Below are 17,570 nucleotides of genomic sequence, written 5' to 3' on the forward strand. Positions count from 1 at the left end.
AAAAGCAGGACTGGATTCTGATGGCAATGTGCAGTAGGAGTACCTGTCCAGCAAGTTCAAAGACCTGAGTTCAAACCCTCATTATATCAACACCACTTTCCACCTTATTATGACAAGTGTGTGTGTGTGTGTGTGTGTGTGTGTGTGTGTGTGTGTGTGTGTGTGTGTACTGGTCCTTGGGCTTGAATTCAGGGCATGAGAGCTGTCACTCAGCTTTCTTGCTCAGGACTAGTGCTCTACTACTTAAGCCACAGATCCACTGCCATTTTTCTGGTGGTTATTTGGAGAGGAGAGTCTCACACACTTTCCTACCCAGGCTGTCTTTGAATTGCAGTCCTTATATCTCAGCCTTCTTAGTAGCTAGGATTACAGGTGTGAGCCACTGGTGCCCAGCTGTTGACCCGTTTTTATAAGTATCATAAGTCTCCATCACTAGTAATCAAGTCAACTACCAGAAGGAGATGTGAATTTCTTAGCCCAAGATATCACATCACCCAAGAGTCCATAGGCTCTGACTCTCCAATGCAGGCCATGATTCCTACTGATTCTCTGCACTGTGAGCAGCTGTGTGATCCAGTGCAGTGATTCTCTCACTATCACATCCAGTAGAACCCTTTGAGACCTTGCTGAAATGCAGACTCAACGGGTCTGCAATGGGGTCTATACCAATATTTCTGATCAGTGTTTCTCATTGGCCCTCACACTGCTAGTCTATAGATCAAAAGGTTAAGATGTCCATGACAACAGTAGCCCAGGATGGCAGACTGAATAGGTAAAGTTTTGTTGGTACACATCTATGTCTGTTTTCTCACTAGTTGTTCTGGGTTGCTTTCATATTAACTTTAGAAAGCTGAGTAGCTATGACAAAGACATTGTCCCATAAAGCTTAAGACAATCTGGTACTTGGCTTTTTAGGAAAACCTTGGTGAAAAGTATTTTAACTGAATCACTAATGCTTTAATTTCCTTGAGGTCTCTGTGTTGATAAGTGTTTGCTGTTAACAACAATGTTATACTTACTGGGCAACAGGGAAGTTATAGATATTAAGTAATGTGGGCTCAAGAAGAAAACTGATCAGAACCCCTTGGGATCTCCTGTTACTTGATGTTAACAGGTGATTTGATATCACAAGTACAATTAAGCTTTATCTTAGAATGTCTACTGGTTGTGTGCTATGGCTTACACTGCCTATAAGAACTAGCAAAGAAACATTTCCTGAGAGAAAACTTGAAGAGAATTGTCTGGAAGGCATTATGTGGCTCACAGAGCTGAAGATTAGAACATCTGACAGTTTTATATTATCTAATTCACCTTCAAAGTATCTTTTAGGTAAGACAAATAGATTTGTTATTCCTTATTGTCACATAGAAAGTGAGTAAAAACAAGAAAGCTGGGGGCTGGGGTATGGCCTAGTAGTAGCAAGAGTGCTTGCCTCATATACATGAAGCCCTGGGTTCGATTCCCCAGCACCATGTATGCAGAAAACGGCCGGAAGTAGCGCTGTGGCTCAAATGGCAGAGTGCTAGCCTTGAGCAAAAAGAAGCCAGGGATGGTGCTCAGGCCCTGAGTCCAAGGCCCAGGACTGGCAAAAACAAAACAAAATAACAAGAAAGTTAATGTACTTAACAGTACTAAACTGTAAACAGTTTTCAAAGTACAAGTTGTCACAATTAGTAACACAGACCAAGAGGTACAGCCATTGTCAAATTCCAGTGGGCAAATCAATCAATTTTGAACAGGGGACTTGATAAGGTAACAGAAGAATTTTATAATATGTGTATTATTGATTGAATTTAATGGAATGAGTTTGTGACTATCAAAAATGGTAGTTCTTCCTGGGGCTGGGGATATAGCCTAGTGGCAAGAGTGCCTGCCTCGGATACACGAGGCCCTAGGTTCGATTCCCCAGCACCACATATACAGAAAACGGCCAGAAGTGGTGCTGTGGCTCAAGTGGCAGAGTGCTAGCCTTGAGCGGGAAGAAGCCAGGGACAGTGCTCAGGCCCTGAGTCCAAGGCCCAGGACTGGCCAAAAAAAAAAAAAAAAAAGGTAGTTCTTTTGTTACCTTATCAAGTTCTCTGTTCGAAACTGATTGATTTGTTTAATAGGTAGAAAAAAACCCTGTCACTATCATATGGAAACTTTGTGGCATGTGCAGTTTTATTTGTGCTTTAGTGTTCCTAAAGAAAAAGAAAGTACCTTAGCCTGGTCCAGTACAACTGTACTAGGACTCAAGAATTCATCTAGGAGAAAACAGTCTCTCCAGCAATTCATTCATTGTATAATCTACAAATACTCTGCTTAGGATACATTTGTGAATAAAATAGATATCCTCATAAATATGCATTTTTGAATTGTAAATACGAACAAAAATAAACACAACTATAATTTGTATATTGGGATTATCTGTTCTAGAATATCACCAACAATCCAGAAAGTAGATCAGTATATGAGTATTTGGCAGTGCTTGTTTGGATTAGTGACAAAGTTCTATCACCTATGTTTATAGAAACCTTGGGTACATGTATTTTGAATAAACTAGGTTACTTCTAAGAGTTTCTGGTCTATGAGAGAAATAATATACATTTTTATACTTTCAGGAATTCTATTCTTCATTCTGAAATTTTTAAGGGGACTAACTTAAATACTTAGTACTGTGTGTGTCTAGGCACTCATTATTCTAGTGAATCAGTCAAGGTCAAGTAGTAAGAAATGTGTGATTTGTATTGTGAGTGGTTTCATAGCTATTATTATTGTTACACTATTTGTGTTTTAGGATAGATAAATGTCTTCACATATATAAACATTTGTACAGTAAAAATGTTTTCCAGCATATAAAAGGATGGATGAACATTTCATATAACTCCTAAGGTATATCTTAAGATCTGATATTACTGCTCAGTACAGGGCCTACCATTATGAGAAAGTCCAAGCTACTGTACAAAAATCATGCCCTAAGTTTAAGACGTTAAGAAAAAGTTGACCACTTGGGAAATAATAAAAAATAATACACTATTAAGCTGGTGAAAGTCAAATTGCATTATCAGTGCAATTACTGATAACACGATTCACAGACAGACAACAATGATTAAACAGATATGCCCCAAGGCCAGTGTTGAATAAGGAATTAGTATTATTGCTCTGCACACATGTGGGGATCAATTTTATGTCTAAATTGAAAGTAGGAAGATAGTTTTGCTCCAAAGCCACTTAAAACTCCATCTTTCTAGAAAGCTGATATGCCTGGGAAAAAGGCAGATTGCAATTTACCTCAAGTCTACTACAATGTAGCAAAGTTATTGGACTGCAACACAACCAAAATTGACTGAAGACATTTGAGAAAAGTAATAATTGTCAAAGAATAGTCAACAGAGATTACATTTCCCCAGACTTTAAATAAATAATTTAGTAAACACTAACCATCCCACTGGTCGATCCATCATAGATTTAATTAAAGAAGATGATAAAGGACATATAATGGAACTAAATTGGAATATTTCACTAAGACAGGTCTTTCTGAGATCCTTTCACAATCTTCATGAAGTTAAAAGCCATCATGAACCCATTTTTTAAAAATCTGTATCTTTCCCTAGAATATAGTACTTTATTCTCCATGTTTTGTTTTGATAATACTAAGATAAGAAGGATACTGCTTTTGGTAAATTTCAATTGACTTTGCACTTATTTTATTTTGAGTGATCCAACGTTTTTACTGGAGAAAGTCAAATAGTATTTTCAAAGCATTTTTTTCTTTCTAATTAGATTTACTATTAAGTGGATTTTTGTAGAAACTCTCCTGTGTCTAAAAATAGATCAAGTTAAAAGTGAAAAAAATATATGCAAGATATTCTGGGAGCTCACAGGTAATATTAAAAACAAATGGTATACTCATTACCTTACTTATGTAACTATAGTCCCTATTGTACATCACTTTTTCCCCCTTCCTGAGGTTTGAATTCTGGGTGCAGTCCCTGAGTTTCTTTTGCTCAAGGTGAGCACTCTACAACTTAAGCCACAGTGCCATTTCTGGCTTTTTTGAGTAGTTTATTGGACGTAAGAGTTTCATGGAGTTTCTTGCCTGGGCTGGCTTTGAACCACAATTGTCAGATCTCAGCCTCCTTAGTAGCTAGAATTACAAGCATGAGACACCAGCATGCAGCATCACCTTTACAACAACAGGACAATTAAAAATGGCATTTTAGTGTCTTACTATACATAACAAGTTAAATGATACCAAACACTGTGGCTTTCCAAAAATTATATTTTAAGATGATCTTTACTTTTACATATTTTATAATAGAAGAATTTGTTTTACATTATCATCTTATAGGAAAGTCATTTATGTTTTTGGTATCTAGTTGATTCTTTCTTTGTTATTTGATATAGAGAATAAAATACTCAATTACTTTTAGTGGTGCGTCTCAAAATAGTATGCCAATTACAAATACTAAGCTTGATCCCTCACAGATATTCTTCTAAGTACATGGAAAAGATTTAATTTAATGATTTAGTTAGGTTAATATTAACCTGGAGAATATTAGGAGCTTCAGTGTTATGGAGTCTTTGAGTTTTAACAAGGTTAAGGGTGTAAAGGACAAGGCTTTTAGAAACTTCTCTATAGGAAGAGTTTTAAGAGATTCTAATAGATGTGTCACCATGATTTCTTGATGTTTTATGAATTTGAGAAGGACCTTGTTGAAGGAGCATGTGTTGTTTTCTTCACCAGCTAATAAAACTAGCTCAATTCTGGTCTAGTAGAGAAAGGTATTTCAGCAAGGTTGGAGACTAACTGCTATGGACCTTGCTCCTAGCAATTTAGATCATCTTTTCTTGTTCACCTCTATCAGTGAAGTAGGAGACCACGCTTCAGTGTTGGTCCAGACATGATGTCTTGATTCATATCTGTAAATGGTCTTCTCCCACTACAGAAACTTCTGTAAACTTCTGGGTTTTGGGGTTTTTGTTTGTTTGTTTGTTTGTTTTGGTTTTTGGCCAGTCCTGGGGCTTGAACTCAGGGACTGAGCACTGTCCCTGGCTTCTTCTTTTTGCTTAAGGCTAGCACTCTACCACTTGAGCCAGAGCACCACTTCCGGCTTTTTCTATATATGTGGTGCTGAGTAATCAAACCCAGGGCTTTATATATACCAGGCGAGCACTTTACCACTAGGCCATGTTCCCAGCCCTTCTGTAAACTTCTGTTTCTCTTCCATGACACATATGCATTTTACCTCCCAAAGACAGCAAACAGGAAACATGGACACATCATTGGATTACCATGGCTGTTACATCTGGATGTTTCCACCAGCCTGCCGTTTTGATCATAGCATGCCATTGCTTGGTAGCGATATCCTTGTCCACATTCTTTGACATCTCCTTGTACTTTCATTCCCATCAAGACATCCACTTTTCCTTCTGGTAAAATACAATCCGACCAGTTGCCCACTGGCTGAAGAATGTGACTGTCACAGGGACAATACTGAGTCTCAATCAGGGGATACAATTGGGGATTTTTACATTTTTCCTTCTTTTTACTTTTGCCTGTAGAAAGAGAAACACCAGAAAAGCTCAGTCTGAAACAGTATTACTACCAGCATCGAGCATTCCTAAATTATCCACTTTCATCAATTTACTTCCTCAGTTTTTGATGTTTAAGAGTAGTCTATAAATAAAGCTATTTTTCTCACTCCAAAGCATTTTTCAAATCAATTTTTGTTTGCTTTGGTTGTTTTCCATGGTGATAATTTCCTTATTTTAAAAATAGCTCATTTTGCTGTTTCAACAATTGTGTTCATTTTTATACTCTGAAATGATTAAAATCCTCAAAATGGACCATGTGTTTCCTTTTTCCACTGTCTGGAGGGTTCGAATTAACTGTATAAACTGCATAAAATATCAGATAGGGAGAGATCGGTACTCCTTGGGCTGCATAGTTTCTTAATAATTGCAAATAGAACGGTAGGATTATAATTCTGAATACAGAGTTTTGAGCTTCTTTGCTTGCAGTTTTGTATCTTCCAAATTTCTGAAGAACAATAATTTTTATATAGTTGATTATTAGCCTACAAAATACCATAAATAATGACACTTAAGAGTAACATGTTGGGCTGGGGATATAGCCTAGTGGCAAGAGTGCCTGCCTCGGATACACGAGGCCCTAGGTTCGATTCCCCAGCACCACATATACAGAAAACGGCCAGAAGCGGCGCTGTGGCTCAAGTGGCAGAGTGCTAGCCTTGAGCGGGAAGAAGCCAGGGACAGTGCTCAGGCCCTGGGTCCAAGGCCCAGGACTGGCCAAAAAAAAAAAAAAAAAAAGAGTAACATGTTTTAAAAATTTGAATGTAAAAGGGGTGGGGGTGGACAAATGAAATCATGAAGTGGGAAGAATGTGGTCAAAAATCCAATATATATCCTACAAAATTAAGAAAAATGAGGGAAAAGGTGATGAGTGAGAATGTTGAAAGAGGTGACATTGATCAATACTCATTGTATTCATAAATTACTTAAAGATAACAAACCTCTTATATATGTACATATGCTTGAAAACCATAATTATTCTGTATTTATCTTCATATCTAATATGTTCCTTAATAACTATATTGAGTCACATTATGTACCTATAAACTTCAAAGGCTTAATTATATCACTTTCAATAGTTTTCTTATTATGGTGGTTCATTTGTAGAAAGCATTCAAGTTTGAACAATCTCCTAGCACCAATATTTCCAGTTATATCTGAATTTAATTCAGCATGAGTGCTCTTGTTTTTGTTCATTTTGTCACCTCTTTTTAAAAAAAAATCATTGTGAGTTTCTCTTTACATGTAGATAGAGAGCTAATCATACACTCATCCAAGGAGAGAGAGAGCACAATGACAACCTAACCCCATGGCAGTGAGAAAGGTTACTAATGGGGCCTCCTTTCCTCTTTGCTCCAATAACTTCAAAGAGTCTAGAAAATTCACAAAAAAACTAATCTAAGCCAAAAACTCATAATGACCCTTCATTTATTATATAGGGCATAGGCTGCTTTGTCCTCTACTAAAATGACATCATGCTTCTGTTATTGCCATCTTACATTAAAACACACACCCAGATCTATTGACATCTTTAATATAAGAAAGGCCATGCTGGGCACTAGTGGCTCATGCTACTCAGGTGGCTGAGATCTGAGGATTGCAGTTCAAAGCTAACCCAGTCAGGAAACTGTGAGATTCTTATCTCCAACTAACCACCAGAAAACCAAAATTGGCACTGTGGCTCAAGTGGTAGAGTGATAAGCTATGAGAAGAAGAGCTCAGGGACTGTGCCCAGGCCCCAAATTTAAACTCCATGACTGATGAAAACACAAAAAACAATAAAAACAAAACTGCCACTGTAAGACACTTTTCAGATAATCTGTTGCAAAGCACTTGGTCTCACTTTCATTGTGTTTTTCTATTTTGACAAGAGTTGGCTCTGATCAGCACAGGAGTTTTGACCTGCTCCATTTCCAACCTGGGCCAGTTCACGCCTCCTTAGGCAACCTGGTGTTTCCCCACTCCCGGGAGGTCACCATATTGATGCCGAATTTAGTGTGGACACCTGATCGGCATAGGGCACTGCAGCCCAGAACTCCTGGACTCAAGCCATCCTCTGGGCTCAGCCTTCCGAGTAGCTGGGATTACAGACGCGCGCAAAATGATGGGCAAGTGAATTTTAAAGATATTTATTGAATAAGAAGCAAAGACAGAACTAAGCCATGACCTAAAATATCTTTTGTATTTTTTCTTTGTACCCAGATTAATTTTGGCTTTAGGAACAACTTCTTTGTATCCCCCTACTCCATTAGCTCTTGGTTGGGTGGGATTGACCCCAGGACATGCTTCATGATGACAGAATGCGCTTTCTCATGACAAAGACCAATATAGAAACTTAAAAATATTCCTTTCCAAATGCACTTTCTAATTTTTTGCTTTTAAAATGGAATATTGAAAATTTTATTGTATTTGTACTTAATTTTTGTTCTCATCTAAATGTGCATTTTCTGACTGTATAGAAGAAACTTTGTTATGTAATTTAATAATAAATATCTAAATGGTGAAAAAAAAAACCAGTTGGCTCTGGCATCCCAATTATTCTTACCAACAATCGTGCGCTTTCTGGTCCTAACCGCACCACAGTCACCATTGCAGGAAGAAAACTTGGACCAGCTGGTAAATTGACAGTCATCTTGGCAGGGGATCTGGCAAGCTTGGGTCAGAGCTGGTACAGGGCCTGCATACCGAAGGCATTCGTGGATACTAGCTTGCCCTCCATCTTGTTTTCGACAAGTAATGGCTAGAAGAGAAGCATAGTCTGATTACTCTATAATTTAGAAATTAGCTTAGCATTTATCCAAACAGTGCAAGAATCCTCTTGTAATCCCTTATGTATGGTAGAAATATAGCAGAAGAGTTTTTTTTTTTTTTTGTTTTTTTTTTTTTGGCCAGTCCTGGGCCTTGGACTCAGGGCCTGAGCACTGTCCCTGGCTTCTTCCCGCTCAAGGCTAGCACTCTGCCACTTGAGCCACAGCACCGCTTCTGGCCGTTTTTCTGTATATGTGGTGCTGGGGAATCGAACCTAGGGCCTCGTGTATCCGAGGCAGGCACTCTTGCCACTAGGCTATATCCCCAGCCCAACAGAAGAGTTTTTAAATAATCACATTGTAGACATTATATTCATTTTGTAAACTTTTATAAAAATAATGCTTAGTCCTCACTGGTTTTTGTGGCACAGAAAAGCAACACACACACACACACACACACACACACACACACACACACACATACATACTCTCTCTCTCTCATACACAGACTAAGCAGATTTTACTTGTTTCTATTAGGATGTTAATTCATTTCACTAGTGGAATGTATTTACAAATGATTTTTATTATGTACATTTATATGTTCAGAGTTTCTAATAATCAGTTTCAATTTCCATTAATATCAATTTATAATATTAGAATTTGTCTCCCTCTATATATAGATGTTCTGTTTTTTTCTGAATAATTGTTTATTTATTGTCAAAGTGATGTACAGAGGGGGATGCAGTTTCATACGTAAGGCAGTGGGTACATTTCTTGTACAATTTGTTACCTCCTCCTTCATTTCCCCCCTCCCCTCTTCCCCTTTCCCTCTCCCCCCATGAGTCCAGTTGGTTTACACCAAATGGTTTTGTAAGAATTGCTTTTGGGGGCTGGGGATATAGCCTAGTGGCAAAAGTGCCTGCCTCGGATACACGAGGCCCTAGGTTCGATTCCCCAGCACCATATATACAGAAAACGGCCAGAAGCGGCGCTGTGGCTCAAGTGGCAGAGTGCTAGCCTTGAGCAAAAAGAAGCCAGGGACAGCGCTCAGGCCCTGAGTCCAAGGCCCAGGACTGGCCAAAAAAAAAAAAAAAAAAAGAAAAAAGAATTGCTTTTGGAGTCGTCATTTTATCCTTTGTCTCTCCATTTTGATATTCCCAAATAACCAAATGGTTTCATCCCACATATTATTTCTTCTTAAGATATAAATCATTTAAAGCAAGGAATGATTTCATTACTTACTGAACAAAGATAAAAACATTGCTTTAAGGTAAGAGGTCTTAAAGAAAGCGAGTAAGGGATGCTTACAGTCTCCTCTCTGCTGCTGCTGCTTCCTCCATTGGTTTTTAAAAAACAATCCACTCATTCATTGAGGAAGCAGATGAAGTATTTAAACTGCCATCCTAAATTTAAATCTTTGTTGAGTTACCTTACATGGCCCATAGACTCATATGGATCAACATTTATGGAGCTTTCATGTTTAAAGTTGAGAGTGAAACTTCTGCTTGTCAACCTTCTGCAGAATTTCATCATCCTCAAATTAAAGAAGGAGCCTGACATTTGTACCCTAAATCACAGTAAGGGCACAGAGGGCCCTCAGGTTAGACATGTCTTGCACCTGTGAACTGAGACCAAACAGCTTGTAGTGCCACTGGGTAATGAGGTATGGAAAGGATACAGGTGGCAATTTGAGCCAGAAAAGATGATCTTTGTATAGATGAACATGACTTGATGTCATGGCAGTAGGAACAGTTACAGTGAATTGGCCTTTGCTGTTTGTGAAAATGCAAGTTAATTCTCTCCTATGATTTCTTTGGCTAAGGACAAAGAACTGGGCCTTAGATCTTTTTAAAACCTTCTGATAATTCAGTGTTTCATTTGCATCAGATTACCTATAATACTACTGAACATGATGTTTGGACCTAGCCAGAGTTCCCGGATAGGGTCTCTGTCATGGAGTTAAGGAATAAGAATATTTTTAAGTTACTCAGGCAATTTATTTGAGGATTTAAGGTACAAGGAAAGTTCTAAGATAGAAAGCTTTCTGGTATGTGGTCCATTTTGTCACATGTCAGTGTAATCTAAGAAGTTTTAAACTTTTAGAGATGTTGCTATTTTATGGAAAGCATCATAGGGACTTATACAGGGATTGAATGAAAACATTTTTTTCAGATTTGTCCCATTAACACATTAATAGTACATCAAAAGTGAAAAATAAGGGCCTAGGAATATGGCCTAGTGGCAAGAGTGCTTGCCTCATATGCATGAAGCCCTGGGTTTGATTCCTCAGCACCATATATATAGAAAATGGCCAGAAGTGGCGCTGTGGCTCAAGTGGCAGAGTGCTAGCCTTGAGCAAAAAGAAGCCAGGGACAGTGCTCAGGCCCTGAGTTCAAGGCCCAGGACTGGCCAAAAAAAAAAAAAAAAAAAAGGACTAAGTGAAAAATAAAACAATGATACAACAATGGCATCAAAAGTGAAAAAAAAACCAGGATTTCATCTATAGCAGAACTATATATTATTCAAATGCCTCACACATCCCTTTTATCCTACATACACCTGCACTGCCTAAAATCTTAAGTACTTCAGCTTAGTGGAAATGAAAAACATGTAAAAATGTCGAGAACAGAATATTCCCATATCTGTTCTGTAAACCCAGGAAGCAGTCCATTCTCCTTATCTGACTTCTTTGACAGTGTACTTTTGGAACAAATAATTCACACAGTGTTATCCAAACAAGGAGCCACAGCACCATTTGTACAATATATTAAAATTTTATCATACATCTCAATACATATCATACAGCAATTCAAACACAAATGCAATCTGAAATGAACTTCCTTCTGCTGGGTGAATATGATATTACAAATGTTTGGAAAGGGAGCCATCTGCTTTTTTGAAATTTATAAATCCTAAAATTCATTTTAATATGTTGAAAATAGAGTGGTTTTAGTCGTTGAATGGATGGCTCACCCTGAGACAACTAATGAGAAGTAATAGCTGAATGAAATGTGTGTCCTGAGTTCGACCACAGATCATACAAAGAATGTTAAGGAAATACGTAGATATCCAAAAATTCTGGAGTTTAGTTAAGAGTAATATAGCTAGGTTGATGACTTTATTGTAACACATGTACAGTATGTACATGTTAAGATAGGTAAGATGTTAGATTTATGGGATGTGGGGAAAGAAGTGAATAAGAACTCTCTATAGTGTCACAGGAATGGTGGGACAAAGGATGAATCAGTTTAACAGTGATACTTGCCCATATGCTGCAAATGGACTTTACAACTTGGGGGGAGGGAAATGAGGGGGAATGATGGGAGAAAATGTGGGAGGAGGTAACACTGTTCAAAAAGAAATGTACTCATTACCTGACTTAGGTAACTGTAACCCCTCTGTATATCACCTTTACAATAGAATTTAATTTTAAAAAACTCCCTATATTTTTCTGCAACTTTTCTGTCAATTTAATATCACTCCAAAATTAAATTTATCCTAAAAGGTAAAAACAAATATGCAAATAAATAAGAAAAGATGACTCATATGAAGCACAACTTCTTAGGACACCAGAAAGCTATATATATTCAGAAAATTGTATCTATGTTTGCAGGTATAAAGATTACAGAAGTTCTCCTTTGGCTTTGAGGCTTTCTTAAGCAAGTTGGGTAGCAGCTTATGCTGTGCTGTAGAATGGGACAGGAAAGTTTCTTTGTGAGATCAGCAACTCTCAATTACTTCAAAGGAAATTCCATATTCAAATCTATGCTGATTATATACATTTATTTCATATATATGTATATATATTTACAACAGGCATATCAATTTTTAGCTATGTGTCATAGTAAAAGCTGGAAACATAGGGGCATCAATGAGGGTAACTTGTGGGTCACAAATGAGTCACATCAGGCAAGCATCAATACTGAAAAAAATTCATCCATATAAATAAGAAAGCTAGCTTCTTCAGCAAATACATGCTATGAGAAAGGTAGTTTAAACAGTTACGAGATTAAAAATGGCTAAAAATTACAGCTACAAGGACAGTTTGGAGACGTTTTAAAACCCTGACTTGAACAAACTGATTGTGGGCACAAATTTTTGTGACAAGGGAAAATTAACCATGGCTTGAATATTAGACAATATGGTCGTTGATTTGGTTTGATGTGACAATTATTATTGTCATGGTAAAAGAAAAAAAGTGTTTGTGGGTGGTATACTCTTTACCTTGGAGTTACTCTAAAATACTCCAGCAAAACTCATTTTAAGGCATAGTGAAGGGTGTTGTAATGAACAAGAATGGTAACAAATTTAAAATGACAATTTTATAACTAATATTCATATTAGCTTCTCTATTTATTTACTTATTTATTATGCATTTAGGTTTTTTTTGGCAATAGTAGAATTTGAATTCATGACTTTCTGCTTGCTAGACATACCCTGAAATCCTTTGTTTACTTTTATTTATGTCTGGAACTTTCCAGTAATTTAAATAGCAAAGATTATTAAGTTGAGTAAGCAGAGTCAGTTGCAAAATGCTTTTATGTAAGTTGACTTCTGAAGTACATTTTATAAAATTTTCATTTTTTAAAATGTTTTAGTTGGTCCTGGGCCTTGCACTTTCTTAGCTTATTTGTTAGGCAGTACTCTACCACATGAGCCATATCTCCAGCTTTGAAGGATGCTCTAGATTGGAAAACACTAAAAGTTCCTGGGATGAAGGGGGTCGCTGGCACTGGGTGAGCCTTAGCATTTATCGGGGTATGTGAGCGGGAGGCTAGTAATGCAGTTATGAAGTAACTAATACAATTCATTATATTTATTCATCTTCCTTTTATTGAAGAGGAATAAGTCCCCTTATTTTTGAGTTTGCACAACAAAAGAGTGACTTGTCAGTGGACAATACTGCAGGATATAAGGTCATGCTTCCATTTTGTTTGGAAGTCAGAATGAAATAAATTGTTATTTCTATATATGCACATGTAGAAGTTCCTACAGAATAAGAGCAATGTCTTAATGCAGTGAATGCTCTTGGATTCTGTGTAACAGAGTTCAAGGGATTCAGAGACCATATTTACTAAATCTGACAATATAAACATGGTTCATTCCACTGAGACAATGTCTAGGTAGCTTTGAAGACAATATGTTTGGCTAATCTGATTGGGTGATTAGATGAGTGATTTTCCCCATAGTTTTATGAAAAAAAGGTAACAGAATAAATTAGAAATGAAAAAGAAAAGGGTTAAATTGAAGGAAAGCTAGCTGCCAAGAGACCTAATTGTGTTTAGAAGTGAGACCAGATCTATAAATAATGCAAGAGTGTTTACTAGGTGGGTATAAATGATCTTTCTTGTATGAAAGAGTTTCACTGACACATTTGCTAAATCATACCTCTCAATTACAATTTGAGAATGTATTGTAATTCTCGTAGAATGTACTTCATTTTTGCATTGCTCTTCAATAGTTTCCAATGAGTCCCCAGTCTCATTGATGCTCATAATGTATGTGGAAATGCTAGTATAATCTGCCCGGAAATCATAATCAGCTCCCGCTGGAGTAGCTCAGATCAAGGTCAGCTAGTCTGCAGCTGGGATACTGGAAGGCTCCAATGACAGCATGGGTATATAGAGCCATTGCAGACACAGTGTGGGGCCAAGCTTATTTTATGAGTTACTAGGCTATTTAAAAATGGCAACTACTAATAAACATTTTATGACAAGACTCTTGGAGAGGTGGAAAATAGAGTCAAAAAATCTCAAACCAAATAGAATGCTTATATGATTAGAATAAAACGTAGTAAGCTGTTTTTGTGGAAGCTTCAAATGACAGTTTATAAAAGTGAAGATGACAAAATCTAGGTAATAACTCATATACATGTTAGCCAAAAGACAATTTTAAAGATCATCAAGTATAAATTTTCTATAAAGCAAAGCTCCTTCTCTTTGTTCTGTTTAATTATCTTTCTGCTTAAAATCTTTTGCTTATGATTACAGAGCTCTAGTTATCTGAAAGTTAACCGGTTAATATGTGTTGCTGAGATCAATTGGCTCAGATATTTGGGGCCTAACTTTATTAACATCTAGTCTTCTGAAAAGAATGGTGGGTCTGAGATTTAAATGAAAGATACATGGTACCAGTACAGACTAAGACACTTAACTTCAGATTTAAATCTATTTACACATAAAAAGAAACCTACAATGTAGTTAAATATTACAGTCTAAATATCTCACATCCCACAAGTTATTTTGATTACTTTTGAAAGGTGGAGATTTATAATCAGCCTTCTTCCCTTCTTCCTTCACCTCCCCCCTTCCTTTCTTCCTTTGTTCATTTCCTTCTTTCTTTTACTCTTTTCATTGCTTTTCCTTCTTTTCTTTTCCTTTTTTTCCCTCTCTTCCTTTCTTTTCTTTTTTTGTGATGCATGAAATAAAACATTTCATTATTATTAGCTTCACTCTTCTCCTTTCTTTTCTTTCTTTGTTTTCCTTGTCTTCCTTTTCCTTTTTAACATTTTAAGTTAATAAGTGACACCAGATAAGAACTTCTAGGGAAGGACAATGCTTGCAAGAGGATACATTCAAATTATTTAAAGAGAATTTATTACAGGAAAAGACTGGTGTCAGTCTTTAATATGGCACATAGGCAGGCAAGAGTACAAAGAAGCCCAGGGCCCGGGCTAGGTCGTGCTGACCGCAGGGATTATTAAGTCTCTTAACTCTAGTTCCATATTAGCCCACCAAAGTACACATGGCAGGAGATGGCATGGGGATAAAGAGGAAAATTATGAAAGAGCTAATATGAATTAATTTAAATGAAATCTTTTAATATAAAAGAGATATGGTCAAGAGAGAAAGGTGGGAAGCTAGGATTCTGATTTGGACTGGCCCAAATTGTAATTATTATGAGGCATATGTTTTATTTTGAAAGCTAATGCAGTGATACTTCATCTATACCCACAATATCACCAATGAGATAATACTTTGGTATTCTAAATACAATCTAAATTGTAGAAAATCACAATAGAGGGAAAAGAAAACAGAGTTACAGTTCTACTAAATATCCATGTGCAAGTGACTTGAATCATATAAACCAATTATTAGACCTATTAAATCTTATTTGTCCCTTGTTTAAAATCTTTTCTGCCTCCTTTATTTTTACTTGCATGCCAAAATTGATGGCTTACACTGTTACACTCAGTACCTAAAGCCTTACTAATATCTTTCACTATTTCTATTTTCCTTTTGAAAAAAAAATCCATTCATTCTTCTTTTCCTGGTATTCAATATCCCCCAGAATACAGGTTCTGGTTAACACATTCATAGGAACTGTGGGAAAATCCATCAGTGTTCTTCTCCCAAGTACACAGATTTTATTTCTTGTTATTTTGTTTGATTCATTCTGTATTTAAATGCCATTTCTCTCTTACTATGCCCTATCAGGTAGCTACTCTTTTCATCTTTTTATAATTCTTTAGTGGTTACTGACAATATATACTACTAGGAACACATTATATAATATGCCTTGAAACTTAAATTATGTGTATTTCCTTCCGTAAGAAATTAACAATAATTATTTCTTGTATGGATTCCCACAACAGGCTGGGACTAGCACCATGAAGGAAGCATGATGCATATAGCATATGTAATAAATATTTGCTTTAGGAAATAAAAAAAATGTGTGGAATGATCTTGAGGAAGCTTGAATTCAAGTTACCTTTTTTTTTTTTTGAATTTTTATTGATTTGATCTGGGATACCATGTATGATGGAAAAATGCCTTTTATTTGGAGAAAAATTATTCCTTTTTTTTTCTTTCTTTTTTTTTTTGCCAGTCCTGGGCCTTGGACTCGGGGCCTGAGCACTGTCCCTGGCTTCTTTATGCTCTAGGCAAGTACTCTTGCCACTAGGCCATATTCCCAGCCCCAAATTCCCTATTTTTAAAAGTCCTTATTTTTTCATATTTCTCATATGCAAAAGTTTTTATTTCAAATATAAAATTTAGTTTAAAATAACATTAACTACCTTTGTAGTTTCTCGAATCAGTGTGCAAAGATGATAAAATGAATACCTCTGTCTTCTCTAAGTACACGAGACCTTCTCATTCCAGTTGTGCAGTCTACTATGATCTCATTCAGAAGGTGTGCAGAAAGAGCTAAGAGTGTTATGACAGAATGTGCATGTTTAAATCAGGGAATTTGCATTTCTTAGGGAAATGAGATGACTGTTAATAAATAGGAGATAAAGACTAAAACTTTAATCAGTTACAAAACCAATCATTTGAAGCTAATGAAACGAAGCAAGGCTTAAAGGCTAGACATTGACTTGTTCTATTTTATTAGAATAAGTAGAAAGGTAAAAAGATACAAGATGAGATCAGTTCAATAAAGGAAGCCTAGCATTTGAGGTAGGAAAGAATGTAGATAATGTTCACAGAAAAGTGAGTAGATTATGGCTCGGAAGATTTGTGTTATAGCCTGGGATGGTTTTGTGGAGAGCTATAAACATCAAGGTTAGCATTTTAGGGCTTGTTTGATAAGTACTAGGAACAAGTACCCGATGCAAGCAGTATTTTATCTGTCACTGCGTATGGAATAAATTGAAAAGACAAGACACTTGGCTTTGCATACCAGCTAAGATACTGTTATAAGGTTTAGATAACAGAGGCTCAAACTACAAGCACTAAAAAGAAAATCTAAGTTATAATGCCAAAGAATAAAGGTTTTAAAAATAAGTCTCTAAGTTCAAGTGTTTTGTAGAATGGGTCATAGTGGATGCCTATGTGCTCTGTTATTTATGCCTGGTGACAAATAACTGCAGTTAGTGGTTAAAACAGAGATTGTAGAGAAGTTGAAAATAAATCAACTATAGCATGGAGCCTCCCACCTCTGGCTTGTCGTCCAGGCCCACAGCCTTCCTGCACTCCAGGGATGTCCTGTTGCACACTCCAAGGGACTAACTGGCACCGGCGCCATTTGTGAGTCTTCCACCTACAAGAAAGAGCAGAAGCTCAATACAGAAGAACGAAAGTGTTAGGCAAGCCACACAGAGATTCAGCAGCACAAAAACATGACTATGACCACTCAAAGAGGAGGTTATTCAAGAATGCTCAGTCCTGGGTTCAATTGAGATATTCATTAAGAGATTATGAAAACCTGCATTTCCTGTAGCTTAAGAGAACATCAGATTCTTCTATTTTTTTTTTAACAAATTACTGGAGCTAATAGCATAGCTGGGAAACAGATACACATTTTATT

The 17,570-nt window shown here is 36.7% G+C and overlaps 1 protein-coding gene across 2 annotated transcripts in view; it reads right to left on the reverse strand.

Moving 5' to 3' along the window:
- Thsd7a (thrombospondin type 1 domain containing 7A) overlaps window positions 1-17,570 on the reverse strand; it is a 326,776-nt gene that overhangs the window by 42,508 nt on the left and 266,698 nt on the right. For both annotated transcript variants that reach the window (XM_048340086.1, XM_048340087.1), the window contains 3 exons: window positions 17,200-17,303; window positions 8,120-8,314; window positions 5,275-5,538 (listed from right to left, as the gene is read on the reverse strand). In XM_048340086.1, the coding sequence (XP_048196043.1) occupies window positions 5,275-5,538; window positions 8,120-8,314; window positions 17,200-17,303 (563 nt within the window). The remainder of the gene's footprint in view (window positions 1-5,274; window positions 5,539-8,119; window positions 8,315-17,199; window positions 17,304-17,570) is intronic.

The sequence above is a fragment of the Perognathus longimembris genome, chromosome 2, assembly GCF_023159225.1.
Source record: "Perognathus longimembris pacificus isolate PPM17 chromosome 2, ASM2315922v1, whole genome shotgun sequence".
NCBI lineage: Eukaryota > Metazoa > Chordata > Mammalia > Rodentia > Heteromyidae > Perognathus > Perognathus longimembris.